General features: G+C 44.2%; 1 protein-coding gene across 1 annotated transcript in view; it reads left to right on the forward strand.

Moving 5' to 3' along the window:
- Positions 1-15,890, forward strand: part of LOC308312506 (uncharacterized protein) — a 31,818-nt gene that overhangs the window by 5,335 nt on the left and 10,593 nt on the right. Inside the window, exons 3-16 of the mRNA XM_080759115.1 lie at positions 1,524-1,585; positions 1,758-1,787; positions 1,905-2,113; positions 3,217-3,407; positions 3,690-3,890; positions 4,027-4,134; positions 4,878-4,915; positions 5,001-5,044; positions 5,285-5,448; positions 8,551-8,691; positions 8,896-8,934; positions 11,818-11,946; positions 12,699-12,836; positions 14,694-15,785. Coding sequence (XP_080615241.1) covers positions 1,524-1,585; positions 1,758-1,787; positions 1,905-2,113; positions 3,217-3,407; positions 3,690-3,890; positions 4,027-4,134; positions 4,878-4,915; positions 5,001-5,044; positions 5,285-5,448; positions 8,551-8,691; positions 8,896-8,934; positions 11,818-11,946; positions 12,699-12,836; positions 14,694-15,785 — 2,586 coding nt within the window. The remainder of the gene's footprint in view (positions 1-1,523; positions 1,586-1,757; positions 1,788-1,904; positions 2,114-3,216; positions 3,408-3,689; positions 3,891-4,026; positions 4,135-4,877; positions 4,916-5,000; positions 5,045-5,284; positions 5,449-8,550; positions 8,692-8,895; positions 8,935-11,817; positions 11,947-12,698; positions 12,837-14,693; positions 15,786-15,890) is intronic.

A 15,890-nucleotide genomic window follows, 5' to 3' on the forward strand; every position in this document is an offset into this window, starting at 1 on the left:
TCGTTCTTCGATTTTTCAAAAATAGCAGACCTACAAGCTCTTAGCGCGCCACTCGGTGGCGCGCTATGAGCTTGTAGATCTGCTGTTTTTCAATAGCTAAAGCACGACATGATGATAACACCAATATGGGTTCCCGTTCAGAATGGGTTATATATGAATTCAAAACTTGAAATGGATTTAGTTTGGTTTACGTTGTAAAATGGAAACGAATCATGATACAACATCAAAAGAAAGTTATTGTACAAGATAAGGAAGAAGCCAACAGGATTATTTGGAATCCTTTCCTTTTAAAGAAAGACGTCATAAAGTTAACTTAAATTATTAAATTAAAAGTATGTTATATAGACATCTGCCAAACAGGCTCCACCCGTTTGGCCATCTTTTTTTTTTCTCCATAAATCGGTGCTATTGAACACCCTTTTGTCTGTGTGTTGGTTAAAATATTATTGAACCAATGAAAAGTATTTAAAAGCACTTGGACAAAAAACCTCCTAAATCCACTTGAGCTGGATGTTTTTAAATTTCCTGAAAAATGAACATTTTGGAGTTAGGTGGTTTCTTACAGGCAGCAGAGTGACCGTACAGCTGTTGCTGAGTGGGTATTGTGTAGACGGGCAGTCTGGTAATCCGAAGGTCACCAGTTAGAGACTAGTGTCTCTGAGATACTTAACCCCTAGCCTCGGAAACACAGACGTTTTTATTCCAGGGAGAAAAAAAAAGTCTGGGTCCGAGTCCACTTCAATTCGGCATAGAGTAGCGCAAACATTGCTCACTCTCTGCTGATTTCTGATTGTCTGCACATTTGTAAAATTGACATACACACGCACACATGTACACACACACGCTCCTCTCTCTCTCTCTCTGTCGCTCTAAGTAATTAGTCTCATGTCGCGCAGCTGCATATATTCTCCCGGCGGATCCTGCCGGGAGCTGCCTATGCCATATAAAGCATAGGTGAGTTCCAGGCTACTTAACCCCTAACACAGATATTTTTTAGATCTACAGCTGACCTATAAGCCAAGAGAAATACAAAAGTATGACGATGTTGAGACGTGACAGTTATTTATCCGAGTCAGACATGTTTTCAGCTCTGCGTCTTAGAAGCAAAAAGTAAATGGAAGACCTCACTCAGAAATGGTTTTGTACGTTCTGCTTCTTACGTTGCCTTCTGAGACCTAAGCCATAGCAGTATTAACAGAGCCACAAATACACTACTTATGGTTTCTTTCTATCTGCATTTTACTAATGCGTTTGCTTTGTGCCTGCAGTTAACCCATTTTGGGCGGGAACCTCTTTTGGTGTTTTAAACATTATGTTATTATTTAGCTATTGGGAAAAATAGCAGATCTACAAGCTATTTTTGAAAAATCGTTAAAATGTGCCTCAAATCTTTCAGAAAATTGTCATGATTTAGAAAACTTTTTTTTTTTAATTTTGAGGTCAGGCCTGAATGGGTTTAATTGGTGTCTAGATGATTGGCCATTACTTGTGACACTCTCGCTCTATCTCTTTTCCCCCTCCAGGATTGGATTGAGCATGTCAAAAGCATAACACACAGTGATTCCTGCCGAGACCTACGCAAGAAGTGAGGAGGCATTTAAACACTTGTAGAAGCCATACATCGCCTTATGATTATGGAAAACTTGTGAAATGCGTGTTGTAGGACTACCTGCTTGCCTATAGTGTTAAAGTGTGTGTGTGTGTGTGTGTGTGTGTGTGTGTGTGTGTGTGTGTGTGTGTGTGTGTGTTTTTTGTAGCTACCCAGAGTGGAAACATAAGCTACCACGGTCAGTATCACTTGTTTTTTAAGCACTTCTAACACTGAAACATTGAAAACATGCAACACTTTAAAATGATGTAACTTTACTTCCCTTTCCCTCTTTGTCTCCTCCTGGCCACTCTAGGAGGGAACACTCCCTGGGCCAAGATGACAGCGAAACCAACTGGCACACCAAGGAGCGTTCTCCCACTCGCTCTATATCCCTGTCCCATTCTTGGTCTCCAAGCCCTAGCTCTCCTCCTCCTGACAAACACAGAGGGGGTCCCCACCCTCAAGGGCAACACGGGAGATCATACCAGACCCCCCGTCACTCCTATCATCGTCACCACCAAGGTGAATGGGATGCTGCATGAGAGATGCTACATACAAGTTAATGGAATCAACCAAAACGCATTTTATACAATTTATGTATTGGCACACCTTTTACTTGATTTGTTCTGTTCAGAGCATAGTTTTTCAATAATGTTGGCCTGTTGAAAGGCTCACCTGCAATGCAGAAAAGACAGTTACTGGGCAGATAAAGTGAGGTGAAAAGTTTGGTAGATTCAGAGTCTAGGAATGACTAGGTCTCTCAAAGATCCCATAGTGTGTCTCTGGTTTACTAATATATTGTTTCAAAACTTGTCTGGGACAGTTTAGGTCACTGTCTAGAAGCCTGTGAAAGGCCGTGACCGACAGGTACCGTTCTGTGCATCTTGGAGTATGGTTTCTTCACTTCTAGATTCACCACACACTGATGAAGGCTGAGTAGCCGAAACGTCTGTCTCTTATGTAGAAAATGCATAGAATTGAGACTCTTGCCACTGTGTGTGCGATCCATTACCTTTATTTTCTATGAGCGCAGTGCTCACAAGAAAAGTCAGAAATTGCACCTGGCCAATGGCTTGCAGGAAAAATGAGCATGGAAGTACTTACTGTATGCCAAGGAGTTGTTTTGGTGCAAAACAAATGCTTGCAATGGATTCAGAATGATGAGAAAAAGCTGATTCTTACCCCTCATAAGCTACTCAAGGCAGAATTAATCATTTTTAGATTTGTCCCAGATACGGTTACAGTACCCCAACTAAACTAACTCAACCTTTTTTAAATGTGTTAGACACCTTTACAAACATGGTGAAGAAATGTCTTGATAAGGATTGTTTTTTCAATATTATTTTTATAATATTCCCTGATCAATCCCACTGGTTTGATGACCCTGTGTCCTTTTCCACTAGCGATATCTTCCAATCGCGCACACGACATCTCATCTAATTGGCAGATCACATATTTTGGTGAACACTTTACTAGTTCTCTAGCGCCACCTTCAGGGCAGCTTAGCTCCCTAGCAGCAAGGCTCTACAGATCGCAAATTCGCAATGTCGATTGGTTGTAGTGGGCCCTTTGATGTTGTCTGTCTTTATTAATTATTCCCTTTTTCCCTCTGCCTCAATCTACAGATACAGGGAGTTCTTCTCGCGATGGTTTGAAACGTCACCGCGATGCATCTGTCAAACATGATGACTCTGCCAGATGGTTTCCCAAATTGGCCAAACGCAAACGACTATCCTCAGCCACATCTCCCATGAAGACGAAACCTAAGCCTGGGTCCAAGAGAACTAAGCCAGGGAGCTCTGAGACTGATGAAATAGTGGGTCTAAATATACTATTATTTAAAGTTACAAATATAGTTTTAACCCGTTATAGACGGCGAACCCCTTTTGGTGTTTTAACTAAGCATTATGTTATACTTTAGCTATTGAAAAATAGCAGATCTACAAGCTCAACGTTGTGCCTTAAATTACGTAGATCTGGTCAGATGTGTATTTCAGAACATGTTTATTTTAATGATCAATCAATTGATTGTGTGCTGTGCTTGCTGATTCTGATCTTACAGTCAAAGAGCCATAAAAAAAGTCTATTGTTTTTCCAGTCAGCCAAATCTCCGCCGGCCAAGAAAATGCAGAAAGTATCGACCCAGAGAACCTGGGTGGATACCGCAGCGTGTCTGGTGTACCTGACGGGCATCCCCGCCACGGCCACAGAACAAGACGTGAAAACGTGCGTCAGGGACTTCGGGAAGTACAACAACGTGGTTCTGTTGTCTGGCAGCGAGGCAGACCAAGGCCAGACGGTATTCTCATTAGGGATGGGCGATGTGACCTCAAATCCACATCACCATTAATTCAAACGTTTTGTCTCGACTATCTATTGTTAATAGACGCTTATCGTTATTATCTTAATAGCAGAATTATTGTCTTCCCTCCTAGGCATCCGTGTGTATGGAGAAGGAAAAGGATGCTCTGGCTCTGGCCCAGTGTGGCAGCCTCTCCATCGGAGACCAGCCCAATGAGCCCATTACTGTCACTTTAGCCAAGGTTTCCTATTTATTTCATTCATTTAGTTGTATATTAATATTTCGTCGGTGGTAGTTCCATCAGGGACAAACATTTATATTGCGTGTGTGTTGTGAAGATTCAGAGATATGAAACATTGTCTATGACTAATTAGAGATCGACATGAACCCTAGCACTGGGCATGTCATTATAGCCAGATGTTCAGTGAAAATAGCACATCTGCAAGCTCACCGCACGAGGTGTTATGAGCTTGTAGATCGGCTATTTCCAGCGACGTGATTGTTGTAGACGAGGGGGAAAAGAGGGCACCATTTACAGATCCCTGGAGATCAACAACACATAGAGTTGAAGTGATTCAGATACAGTGTGATCCATTTACAGATCCCTGGAGATCAACAACACATAGAGTTGAAGTGATTCAGATACAGTGTGATCAACAACACATAGAGTTGAAGTGATTCAGATACAGTGTGATCAACAACACATAGAGTTGAAGTGATTCAGATACAGTGTGATCAACAACACATAGAGTTGAAGTGATTCAGATACAGTGTGATCAACAACACATAGAGTTGAAGTGATTCAGATACAGTGTGATCAACAACACATAGAGTTGAAGTGATTCAGATACAGTGTGATCAACAACACATAGAGTTGAAGTGATTCAGATACAGTGTGATCCATTGACGTCTGAATACTCTACTTACAGTAGGCCGATATGATTAATTGTCATTTTTCTTATTGCCTTGATTCCTTTCTTTTAGAAACCAGAAGCATACGATTCAACAGCAGTCAGTAAAGGGTAAGTTAGATGTGTTCTCTTCTTTTACAAGCCTGCTGTACATGCACACATCAGAGATAAAACAAATGTGTTTGTGTCTTCACAGGACATCTACCCAGGAACTGGCTGCTAAAGGCGGTAAGGATTCAGGTAAGATGAATCCCATGCAGAGAATAAAACATGCATCAGATCAGTATTGATTCAATATAGTGTCACTATATTGTGAAATCTGAAATAGAGTTGTGCAAATTGTAAAATGTAACAAGAGTTGCAGTTCACACTGTGTTAACTCTGTTGCCCATTAAACATGGCCAGTTGCATTGTGTCTGTAAAAGGTTTGGGTTGACTAAACAGGACATTTAACAGAGCTGTGTGTGTGTGTTCCTACAGGAAACGGGCCTGATCTGAAATTAATATCACAATCCACACTTTTGATCACTGGGCTTCCTGAGAGCGGCTGGACTGAGAGTGATGTCATCAAACTGGGCCAGCCCTTTGGAGTTCCCCCCACTAACGTCATCGTGGCTGCGCAGTTAGGAAAGGTGGGTGTGGAGGTATCTCTCACACACACACGCACACACACGCACGCACGCACGCACGCACGCACACGCACACACGCACACGCACACGTGCACGCACGCACGCACACACGCACACACACACACACACACACTCTGCAGGGAAGGGTTTTCAGGCCTGACCTCAAAATTTTAAAAGAATCTTCTAAATCCTAAATAAATATTTTCACGACTTTTCAAAAATAGCAGACCTACAAGCTCGTAGTGCGCCACTCGGTGGCACGCTATGAGCTTGTAGATCTGCTATTTTTCAATAGCTAAATTATAACATAATGTTAAAACACCAAAAGGGGTTCCCTCCCAAAATGGGTTAATGCGGTTTTGAACTGAAAACAACATTTTCTTATTTGCACTCGTCAGCAATGAGTGCTGGACAGACCCTTCTGATATTGTGTTCTCACAAGGCTATAACTGTTATTGTATTCCATAACTATTGTTTAATTTAGATTTAAGCACACCTCACGGTGGTATCAAATAATATGAATCGTGACTGTTCACATGGCCCACCCATCTGACCACTTAACCCATTCTGACCTGAGATCCGATTCATACGAGGTTTCCACTGGACACACACTGGTTCTGATTAACCCATTCTGACCTGAGATCCGATTCTAAAAATGTCAGTCGTTCTTCGATTTTTCAAAAATAGCAGACCTACAAGCTCGTAGTGGCGCGCTATGAGCTTGTAGATCTGCTATTTTTCAATAGCTAAAGCATAACATAGTGCTAACACCAAAATGGGTTCCCGGACAGAATGGGTTAAGCAGCAGGAGGTCCCTTTAGCAGCAGGTGTCTGTTTAGCACAACCACAAACGTCACAAACACATATACAATGAATTACTCATCTAATGCTGCAGGTTCCATGTTTAATTCCAACGTGTGTAACCTACATTGTTCAATTGACCGATGCATGGTTTTCATATTGTAAATATGGTCGCTAACATCATGGCAACTAGCACTTTGACAGCCCACCATGTTGAGGGCTGTCTATTAGACCCACTATTTCATCAGTCTTAGTTCTCTTGGACCCAGGCTTGAGCTTCGTCTTCATAGGAGACGTGGCTGAGGATGGTAGTTTGCAATTGCATATCCTGCACGAAACTACAACTAAGGCAGCACCCCCATGCAGACTCGCGTCCCGCCACCCCTTCAACTGGACAGTACAGGAGATGCTTGGTTCCATTCCTGAGGACCTGTCTACAAGGGCATGGCTGGCATGCCCACGTATGCTGAAGAAAAAGGATCCCACCACCTCCCTGAACACTCTGCTGGAATGTCTTAACCCATTCTGACCTGAGATCAGATTCATACGAGGTTTCCACTGGACACACACTGGTCTGATTAACCCATTCTGACCTGAGATCAGATTCTAAAAAATGTCAGTCGTTCTTCGATTTTTCAAAAATAGCAGGCCTACAAGCTCGTAGCGCGCCACTCGGTGGCGCGCTATGAGCTTGTAGATCTGCTGTTTTTCAATAGCTAAAGCACGACATGATGCCAACACCAAAATGGGTTCCCGTTCAGAATGGGTTAAGGACATAAAAGCATGGATGGCCCTGAACTTTCTTAACTTCAATGAAAGTAAAACGGAGGTCATGGTGTTCAGACCCAGCACTGCCTGTGACACCTCCTCTCTGGATTTGGGCCCCCTGCAACCGTTTTTAAAACCGGTGGTCACAAAGCTTGGTGTCAAATTGGACAGTGGTTTTAAGTTGGACAAACAGGATCAATTCTGTGGTAAAATCCAGTTTTTATCAGTTGAGGGAGGCGAAAGTCAAGTCTGCTGTAACTTTGAATGATTTTGAACGTCTCATACTTTATTTCAACCCGACTTGACTACTGTAATGCACTGTATGTTGGTGTTACCCAAGCCTGCCTGTCACGACAATAGTTAGTCCAAAACGCGGCTGCTCGCCTCTTAACCCATTCTGACCTGAGATCAGATTCATACGAGGTTTCCACTGGACACACACTGGTCTGATTAACCCATTCTGACCTGAGATCAGATTCTAAAAATGTCAGTCGTTCTTCAATTCTTCAAAAATAGCTAAAGCATAACATGATGCTAACACCAAAAGGGGTTCCCGTTCAGAATGGGTTAACAGGGACACGGAAGTATGACCACATCTCCCCGACCCTTGCCTCCCTACACTGGCTTCCTGTGTGCTACTAGCCTCGGTCCCAGGCTTACTTATCTGCGAAAAGAAAAGCCTGGTCATAACCTACGGCTGAGAAGCTATCGGCGGTTGTATCATCCGGAATATCCGTCAAATGTATTTCCCCCGGATACGCTATTTTCCCGACCAATCACAACACTTTCATTTGCGGAGAAGTAAACTCATTTCTAAAGCATCAACGTCATTTCCTTCGGCGATACTTCCGCTAAAATCCCGCACTTCCTCTGATAGTCTTTTCAGTCGCGGTCTTGCCCAGGGGGGGGCGCTACAGGATCCACTTTAAGATTTTAATGTTTGCTTTTAAGTCTGTAAATGGGTTGGCACCGGTCTATATTTCGGAACTTGTAACTCCCAAAGTATCGACAAGGGCCCTGAGGTCGACTGACCAGTCACTTCTCAAGATCCCTAAATCAAAGCTGAAATCCCGCCCGGGGGGGGATAGGTCATTTTCCCCCACACTGTGGAATGAACTTCCACCTCATGTCAGAGCTTCTCAATCCTTGTCTGTGTTTAAATCACGTCTGAAAACTCACTTGTACTCCTTGGCTTTTGAACATACTTATTAAGAGTTGCTGCTTCCACTGCATTGTGTCTTATGTGCCCTGTCTATGTACTGTTGTTGTTGCTTTTTTAGTATTTCTTTGTGTACAGCACTTTGTTTCAACCTTGTTGAAAGAAATGTGCTTTATAAATAAAGTGGATTGGATTGGATTGGATATGCACCGCTACATCCAAGACCCGGTGAGATGGAATCGAAAGAACATCTACCACGCCGGCATTGCAACAGAATTGTTTTTTATATTACATCTCAAAAGTTTGACACATTCTTTTGTTGACCAGGGCAAGATGATTTTTGCACTTACAAAGTGAAAATTCATTACTTCTGGTGTTTGTCCATCAGGTGCTGCTGTCGATGCCACTCGCAGAGATGGCTGAGGAGATGATGAAGAACCACAGCGTCACCCCCATGAAAATCAATGACTCTGAACTGAAGATGACCAACCTGGATCAGGACATCAGACCCACAGACAAGTTCACACCAGTACGCTTCTAGCCCTAATCTGCAATCCTGTCTTATCTGCACGCTAGTTTATATTTTGTATTTTAGGCTATTATAATATTACTATATAGTTTCTGTCTTTTTGGTCCATAACTTATTATAACATAGTCCTGATATCCTTCAATGTTGACATAGTAGTGCTGTCCTCTTATAAATGCCAACCCTAAAAAGTATCCTTTCCTGCAGGTGGTGCTGTACAATCTTCTGAATCAATCTAGCAAAGCGGTAAGTATTTTTGTCTTTCCTTCTGAGCTTCCCTATCTTAATGACAAACTTATTGTCAAGTCATCTTTACTTGTATATAGCACATTTAATAACGAGTAAGACGCGCGAACGCGGGAAGCGAACGCACTCAGCTCCATATATGGGCACAAAAGGGGCCAGGTCCACAACAAACAAATCACTGGCCCCTTTTGTGCCCATATATGGAGCTGAGTGATTGCTGATGCAACACACTCCATATTTGGATAGCGGGACAGACAGACAGACAGACAGACAGACACACACACACAGACACACAGACATGATCTGCTAGGTCTCATAGTAAGTGCTCACTGCGTTCGCAACAACTAAAGTTGACCCAAAAGTCCATACAACAATATGTACATTACAATCGATTGTTTTTAATGTATACACCGCCTTGCTGTTGGTGTTGCTTGCTTGCCAGATCTACAAGCTACAGTACCAAATCACACCATTGTTGTGACAACTGGGGCAGCAGTGGCTCAGGGGTAGAGTGGCGGTTCCCAGTTCGATCCCAGGATCCCCCAGAGTTAGTGTTGAAGTGTCCTTTAGCACAGTGGTTCCAACACTTTTTCATGTCAAGTACCCCGAAATTGACACTAATTTTCACCCCCCGGACACCCATTTGAAAAGATATGCCATGCAGGGACCCCCTAAGAGAAGACTTTTACAGCTCTAGCAGTGATTCTCAACCAGTTTAAAGATATGCCATGCAGGGACCCCCTAAGAGAAGACTTTTACAGCTCTAGCAGTGATTCTCAACCAGTTTAAAGATATGCCATGCAGGGACCCCCTAAGAGAAGACTTTTACAGCTCTAGCAGTGATTCATGCAGGGACCCCCTAAGAGAAGACTTTTACAGCTCTAGCAGTGATTCTCAACCAGTTTAAAGATATGCCATGCAGGGACCCCCTAAGAGAAGACTTTTACAGCTCTAGCAGTGATTCTCAACCAGTTTAAAGATATGCCATGCAGGGACCCCCTAAGAGAAGACTTTTACAGCTCTAGCAGTGATTCTCAACCAGTTTAAAGATATGCCATGCAGGGACCCCCTAAGAGAAGACTTTTACAGCTCTAGCAGTGATTCTCAACCAGTTTAAAGATATGCCATGCAGGGACCCCCTAAGAGAAGACTTTTACAGCTCTAGCAGTGATTCTCAACCAGTTTAAACTAAAGATATGCCATGCAGGGACCCCCTAAGAGAAGACTTTTACAGTGATTCTCAACCAGTTTAATTTCAAGAACCCCCAGTTTGACATGCATTAGTTTATGGACCCTCATTGAATGGCATTTCTATATCTCTGGGACCCCCAATTATATTGTAAAATCAATGTTAATGTAAATCTGAGTGTACAAATGGAAGCAAATGGATTGGTTCCATTTGTACACTCTCAGAGTAGTTACAGACCCATAAGATCAAGATCAAACCCTACCTCCCCCTCAAACAATTCAAAACTGTCATCCACTCATTCATCTCCTCCAGACTAGACTACTGTAACGCCCTTTATCATGGTATCCCCCAATCCGCTCTCAGACGACTCCAACTGGTACAAAATGCTGCTGCCCGCCTCCTCACCGGTACCAAAAAATATGACCACATCACACCAGTCTTAATTTCACTTCATTGGCTCCCCATAAAACAGAGAATCGATTTCAAGATTATTTTATTCACCTTCAAATCCCTCAACGGCCTGGCCCCCCCATATATGGCCGAACTCATACAGCAATACAACCCCACCAGAGCTCTGAGGTCTGCGGACCAGTCATTGCTGACCGTGCCAACGTCACGCACCCTCAGAACAAGAGGTGACCGCGCTTTTGCGGTGGCAGCCCCTAAGCTCTGAAACAACCTCCCCCCCCATATTAGAGCTGCTCAATCTATCAATATATTCAAATCCCTTCTCAAAACGCACCTTTTTTCCCTTGCTTTTAATGTGAACTGATTTTAACCTTTTTAGCCACTGCATATTATTTGAATTTGTTTATTGTTGTCTTTTGTTGTGAAGCACTTTGGTCAACTTCGGTTGTTTTATACGTGCTATATAAATAAAGTTTTGATTGATTTTTGATTTGATAAGGGTCCATTTGGTTCCAAACTATAATTTAGCTGGGTATCCCCTGGAACTCCCTCAAGGACCCCTGGGGGTCCCCGGACCCCACTTTGTGCTCCTGATGTGAAGGTTGATGCCTTGCATGGTTTCCTCCACCATATGTGTGTGAATGGGTGAATGTAATGCACAATCTATATTAAGTGCTTTGGATAAAATATATAATTGCGCCTTTTACAGCTTGTACTGTAGATCTGTTCTTTTTGGGAAGCGACTATTTTCCTGAATCTGTGATCAATGACAATAATCACTTGGTAGATAAGCAAAATGTAACAGTGGCAAAAACAGCATAATTGAATTAATTTACAAAAATATAAAAAAAAAAAAAAAAAACTGTTGGTGTTTTTAACGTCTACTCAGGCTTATGTGAACACCCCTCCACCCCAGAGAGTTTCTTGCTTCATTATTTAGATATTTTATATTCATTTTAGCTGCCCTTCCTATACAAACACATTGTGACTTCAAACTCCATTTTAAACATGTTGGATTCATCCTTAGTTCTGGTGGCCTAATATGTGAGGAGCCCGTGTGTTTTTTTAAGTGGTGCAACCACTCCCTTACGGAGCTATGTGTGTGTGTGGCTGGCTGGGTGGCTGGCTTCCTGGGTCTGAGCACGAAAACAGCATGGTTGTTTTTCACAGGTTTTTCACAGGTGGTGAAAACACACAATCATCTATTTTAAGAGAATGCTCACCTATTATCATGACATGCCCACTATAGGGACGCTAGGGTCAATTAATGATGGAATGTTTTGCAGGACGTATGCTGGAATCAACTGTTGGTGATCAGAAATGTTCCTGACACGCCCACCGCATCTTTGGAGGTCCTGAAATTAGTCGAGCGAATCGAAAAGGTCTCCAACACCCTGGTTCTCAATCACAACATGGTGAGAAACATATTGCGGTTGGCTGCATGTGATGGAGCAGGGATGCCCAAGCCATTCGCCATGCCTCAACAAAATCATATTGATTTTTTTTATTTGATTAGCCCATGTGCCCCTCCCCTATAAGTAGGCTTGGGTACCGATACTCCTATATGTCAGGTACCGAATCACAACGCAGATTTCGGTCCCCACATAAATACCCATTAGATGGCCTGGACGGCTGCCGTAGATGTCCGGGTAATCAAGCCTGACAGCATCTTGTGGGTTTGAATCCTGATCCCGATGGCCTTTGCTGCATGTCACTCCCCATCTCTCTCTCCCCATTTCCTGCCAGTCTACTGTCCTCTCAAATAAAGGCATAAATAGTCCAAACGATATATCTAAAATAAATAAATGCCTATAAGCTGTCAATTTGCAGCAGAAGCATCACTGCAAAGCTAAATCTCCGGTTCTCACAAATGTCCACCAGGCCTGGTGGACAGTTGTAAGGGTCCATTGGTTCCTATATATCATTTAACGGGGCACCCCCTGGACCCCTGAGGTTAACTGGGACCCCATCTTGAGAACTGCTGAGCTAAACGGACTAAACTTTGTTGTGGAATTTCACTGATCACCTATATTTTTTATTAAACTCTTTCGTACGAGTAAGTAACTGTTGCACACTTGGTATTTTATTGACTAAAACAATCCCTCGTTCCACCGTTCAGATCATCTGTGAGATGTCAACTAAAACAATCCCTCGTTCCACCGTTCAGATCATCTGTGAGATGTCAACAGCTGATGCAGTTTGCAACGTCAAGAGACACTACCGCAGGTTCCCGTGTATCGTCCAGAGCAATCCCCTGAACTTCACCTCAAGTCGTGGACTGCCCGTCTCCTGGGATCCATTCAAGGTAACCCCAGTTTGGACTGCCCGTCTCCTGGGATCCATTCAAGGTAACCCCAGTTTGGACTGCCCGTCTCCTGGGACTCATTCAAGGTAACCCCAGTTTGGACTGCCCGTCTCCTGGGATCCATTCAAGGTAACCCCAGTTTGGACTGCCCGTCTCCTGGGATCCATTCAAGGTAACCCCAGTTTGGACTGCCCGTCTCCTGGGATCCATTCAAGGTAACCCCAGTTTGGACTGCCCGTCTCCTGGGATCCATTCAAGGTAACCCCAGTTTGGACTGCCCGTCTCCTGGGATCCATTCAAGGTAACCCCAGTTTGGACTGCCCGTCTCCTGGGATCCATTCAAGGTAACCCCAGTTTGGTATGCAATAGGCTGCGGACTACCATAATTCTGAGAGTTTATGTATGGTTACACGCTCAGAGTCGCAGACCTGCACTGGTCCATTTGGTTCCTAACTATCAATCATTTATCCTGAGGAACCTCTGGAACCTACCCCGGGGGACCCCACGTAAATCGGCAGCAGTCGGTTGATTGCCAATGGTCACCACTGGTTTCTGCTGAGAACCCACATTTCTATATTATTTATTTTCCATTTAGTTTTTATTGCATTTTAATCAAACCAACCAAACAAACAATATACATACAAATACGTCCAAGGGGAGATATCTGCCTCTCTACTCTATTGATGATATGGGACCCTTTCCTTGCCTATGCAGAGGGAATCACTTTCCACACAGTATGGGACCCTTTCCTTGCCTATGCAGAGGGAATCACTTTCCACACAGTATGGGACCCCTTCCTTGCCTATGCAGAGGGAATCACTTTCCACACAGTATGGGACCCTTTCCTTGCCTATGCAGAGGGAATCACTTTCCACACAGTATGGGACCCTTTCCTTGCCTATGCAGAGGGAATCACTTTCCACACAGTATGGGACCCTTTCCTTGCCTATGCAGAGGGAATCACTTTCCACACAGTATGGGACCCCTTCCTTGCCTATGCAGAGGGAATCACTTTCCACACAGTATGGGACCCTTTCCTTGCCTATGCAGAGGGAATCACTTTCCACACAGTATGGGACCCCTTCCTTGCCTATGCAGAGGGAATCACTTTCCACACAGTATGGGACCCTTTCCTTGCCTATGCAGAGGGAATCACTTTCCACACAGTATGGGACCCTTTCCTTGCCTATGCAGAGGGAATCACTTTCCACACAGTATGGGACCCTTTCCTTGCCTATGCAGAGGGAATCACTTTCCACACAGTATGGGACCCTTTCCTTGCCTATGCAGAGGGAATCACTTTCCACACAGTATGGGACCCTTTCCTTGCCTATGCAGAGGGAATCACTTTCCACACAGTATGGGACCCTTTCCTTGCCTATGCAGAGGGAATCACTTTCCACACAGTATGGGACCCCTTCCTTGCCTATGCAGAGGGAATCACTTTCCACACAGTATGGGACCCCTTCCTTGCCTATGCAGAGGGAATCACTTTCCCGGTCATCCCTGAATGACTCCCCCTCCTACCTTTTGGTGCGATGGGCCCAAGTGCTTAAATATAAACGACATTAATTGGACGTCAAATGGTGAGGTTACGGTGTGACCAGAATGGCATGGTGCGTGTGTGTGTGTATGTGTGTGTGTGTACGTTTGAATCTGTTGCCCGATGTTTCCTCTTTTTCCCCGCTCCCACCGTGCTATGTTATGTTATGTTGAAGAAAAAGCCCAATAAATATAAAAAAAATTAAATAAATCAACTGCAGGTGTGTATAACTAAACCCCCTTTAGAGTGCCATCATGCTGGTCTGGTACTCTCGTGTTGTCCAACTTGACCGTGATCTTGTTTCCTGTTCCTAGGAGTCACCTGACCATGACAAAGACAGCCACACGGTGCCCGCAGCTGACCACCAGGAGGACGGCGCTCTTCAAGAGAACGGTCAGCGTGACTATCTTGAGGAAGTTTGTCATCAGGGCGCGGTCATTGGCTTCCTCTGTACACTCTGTACACACACTTCCTGCTGTACACGCAGCAGATTTAAATCTATAGACCCTATACGTATAGACGCCCACCTGAAAACGAAAAGGCACCAGATGCTGTCTCGCATGCAGCGAGAAGATTATGTTGAAGAGGTTAATAAGAACATTAACCTCAGGCGCTTCTACTGTCATCTCTGTAAGTGCTACATCAATGACCTTAAGTCTAAATTCCTACACCTGAAGGGAAAAAACCACACTGCCGCTCGCAGCAGTTTGTTATCAGCCGGTCGCAGCAATGTGCAGCACACGTGTCACAGTGTCGCAATGTCGCGACACTGTGCGAGGGAGGTGAAGCGTGCCAGGAAGGTAAAGAAGGACGAGCTGAGAGACAAGACTGGTGAGAAGACCAGCCGCAAGGATGAAGCTGCTGGGAAAGCAGCTTCAAAAGAAGGAAAGCGTAAAGACAAGCAGCGTATTAAGGTTGGAGAGAAGCTTTCCATCGCTGCTGCCATACCAGTGTGCGACACGTCACCAAAGGAACTGAACAAGAACTCTGGACCAGAGGAGACAACCAGGTCCTCTGTCTCTGCTGGACCAGAGGAGACAACCAAGTCATCCAGCTCTGCTGGACCAGAGGAGACAACCAAGTCCTCTAGCTCTGCTGGACCAGAGGAGACAACCAGGTCCTCTAGCTCTAACTCTGGACCAGAGGAGACAACCAAATCTAGCTCTGCTGGACCAGAGGAGACAACCAAGTCCTCTAGCTCTGCTGGACCAGAGGAGACAACCAAGTCCTCTAGCTCTGCTGGACCAGAGGAGACAACCAGGTCCTCTAGCTCTGCTGGACCAGAGGAGACAACCAAGTCCTCTATCTCTGCTGGACCAGAGGAGACAACCAGGTCCTCTATCTCTGCTGCCGTTGATGGAGAGGTTTCTTCAAGCGAGCATGCTGATCTTGAACTTCCCATGAAGGTATTTGATATAGTTGGCAGAGAAAAAGAGACAACCAGGTGCTCACCGGAAATATCAATGTCAATAATGTTTTTTGGGGGTTTTTTTAAGTAAAAATGTGCTCGT

The sequence above is a fragment of the Protomyctophum bolini genome (genome assembly GCF_963924005.1).
Source record: "Protomyctophum bolini genome assembly, chromosome: 3".
Taxonomy (NCBI): Eukaryota; Metazoa; Chordata; class Actinopteri; order Myctophiformes; family Myctophidae; genus Protomyctophum; species Protomyctophum bolini.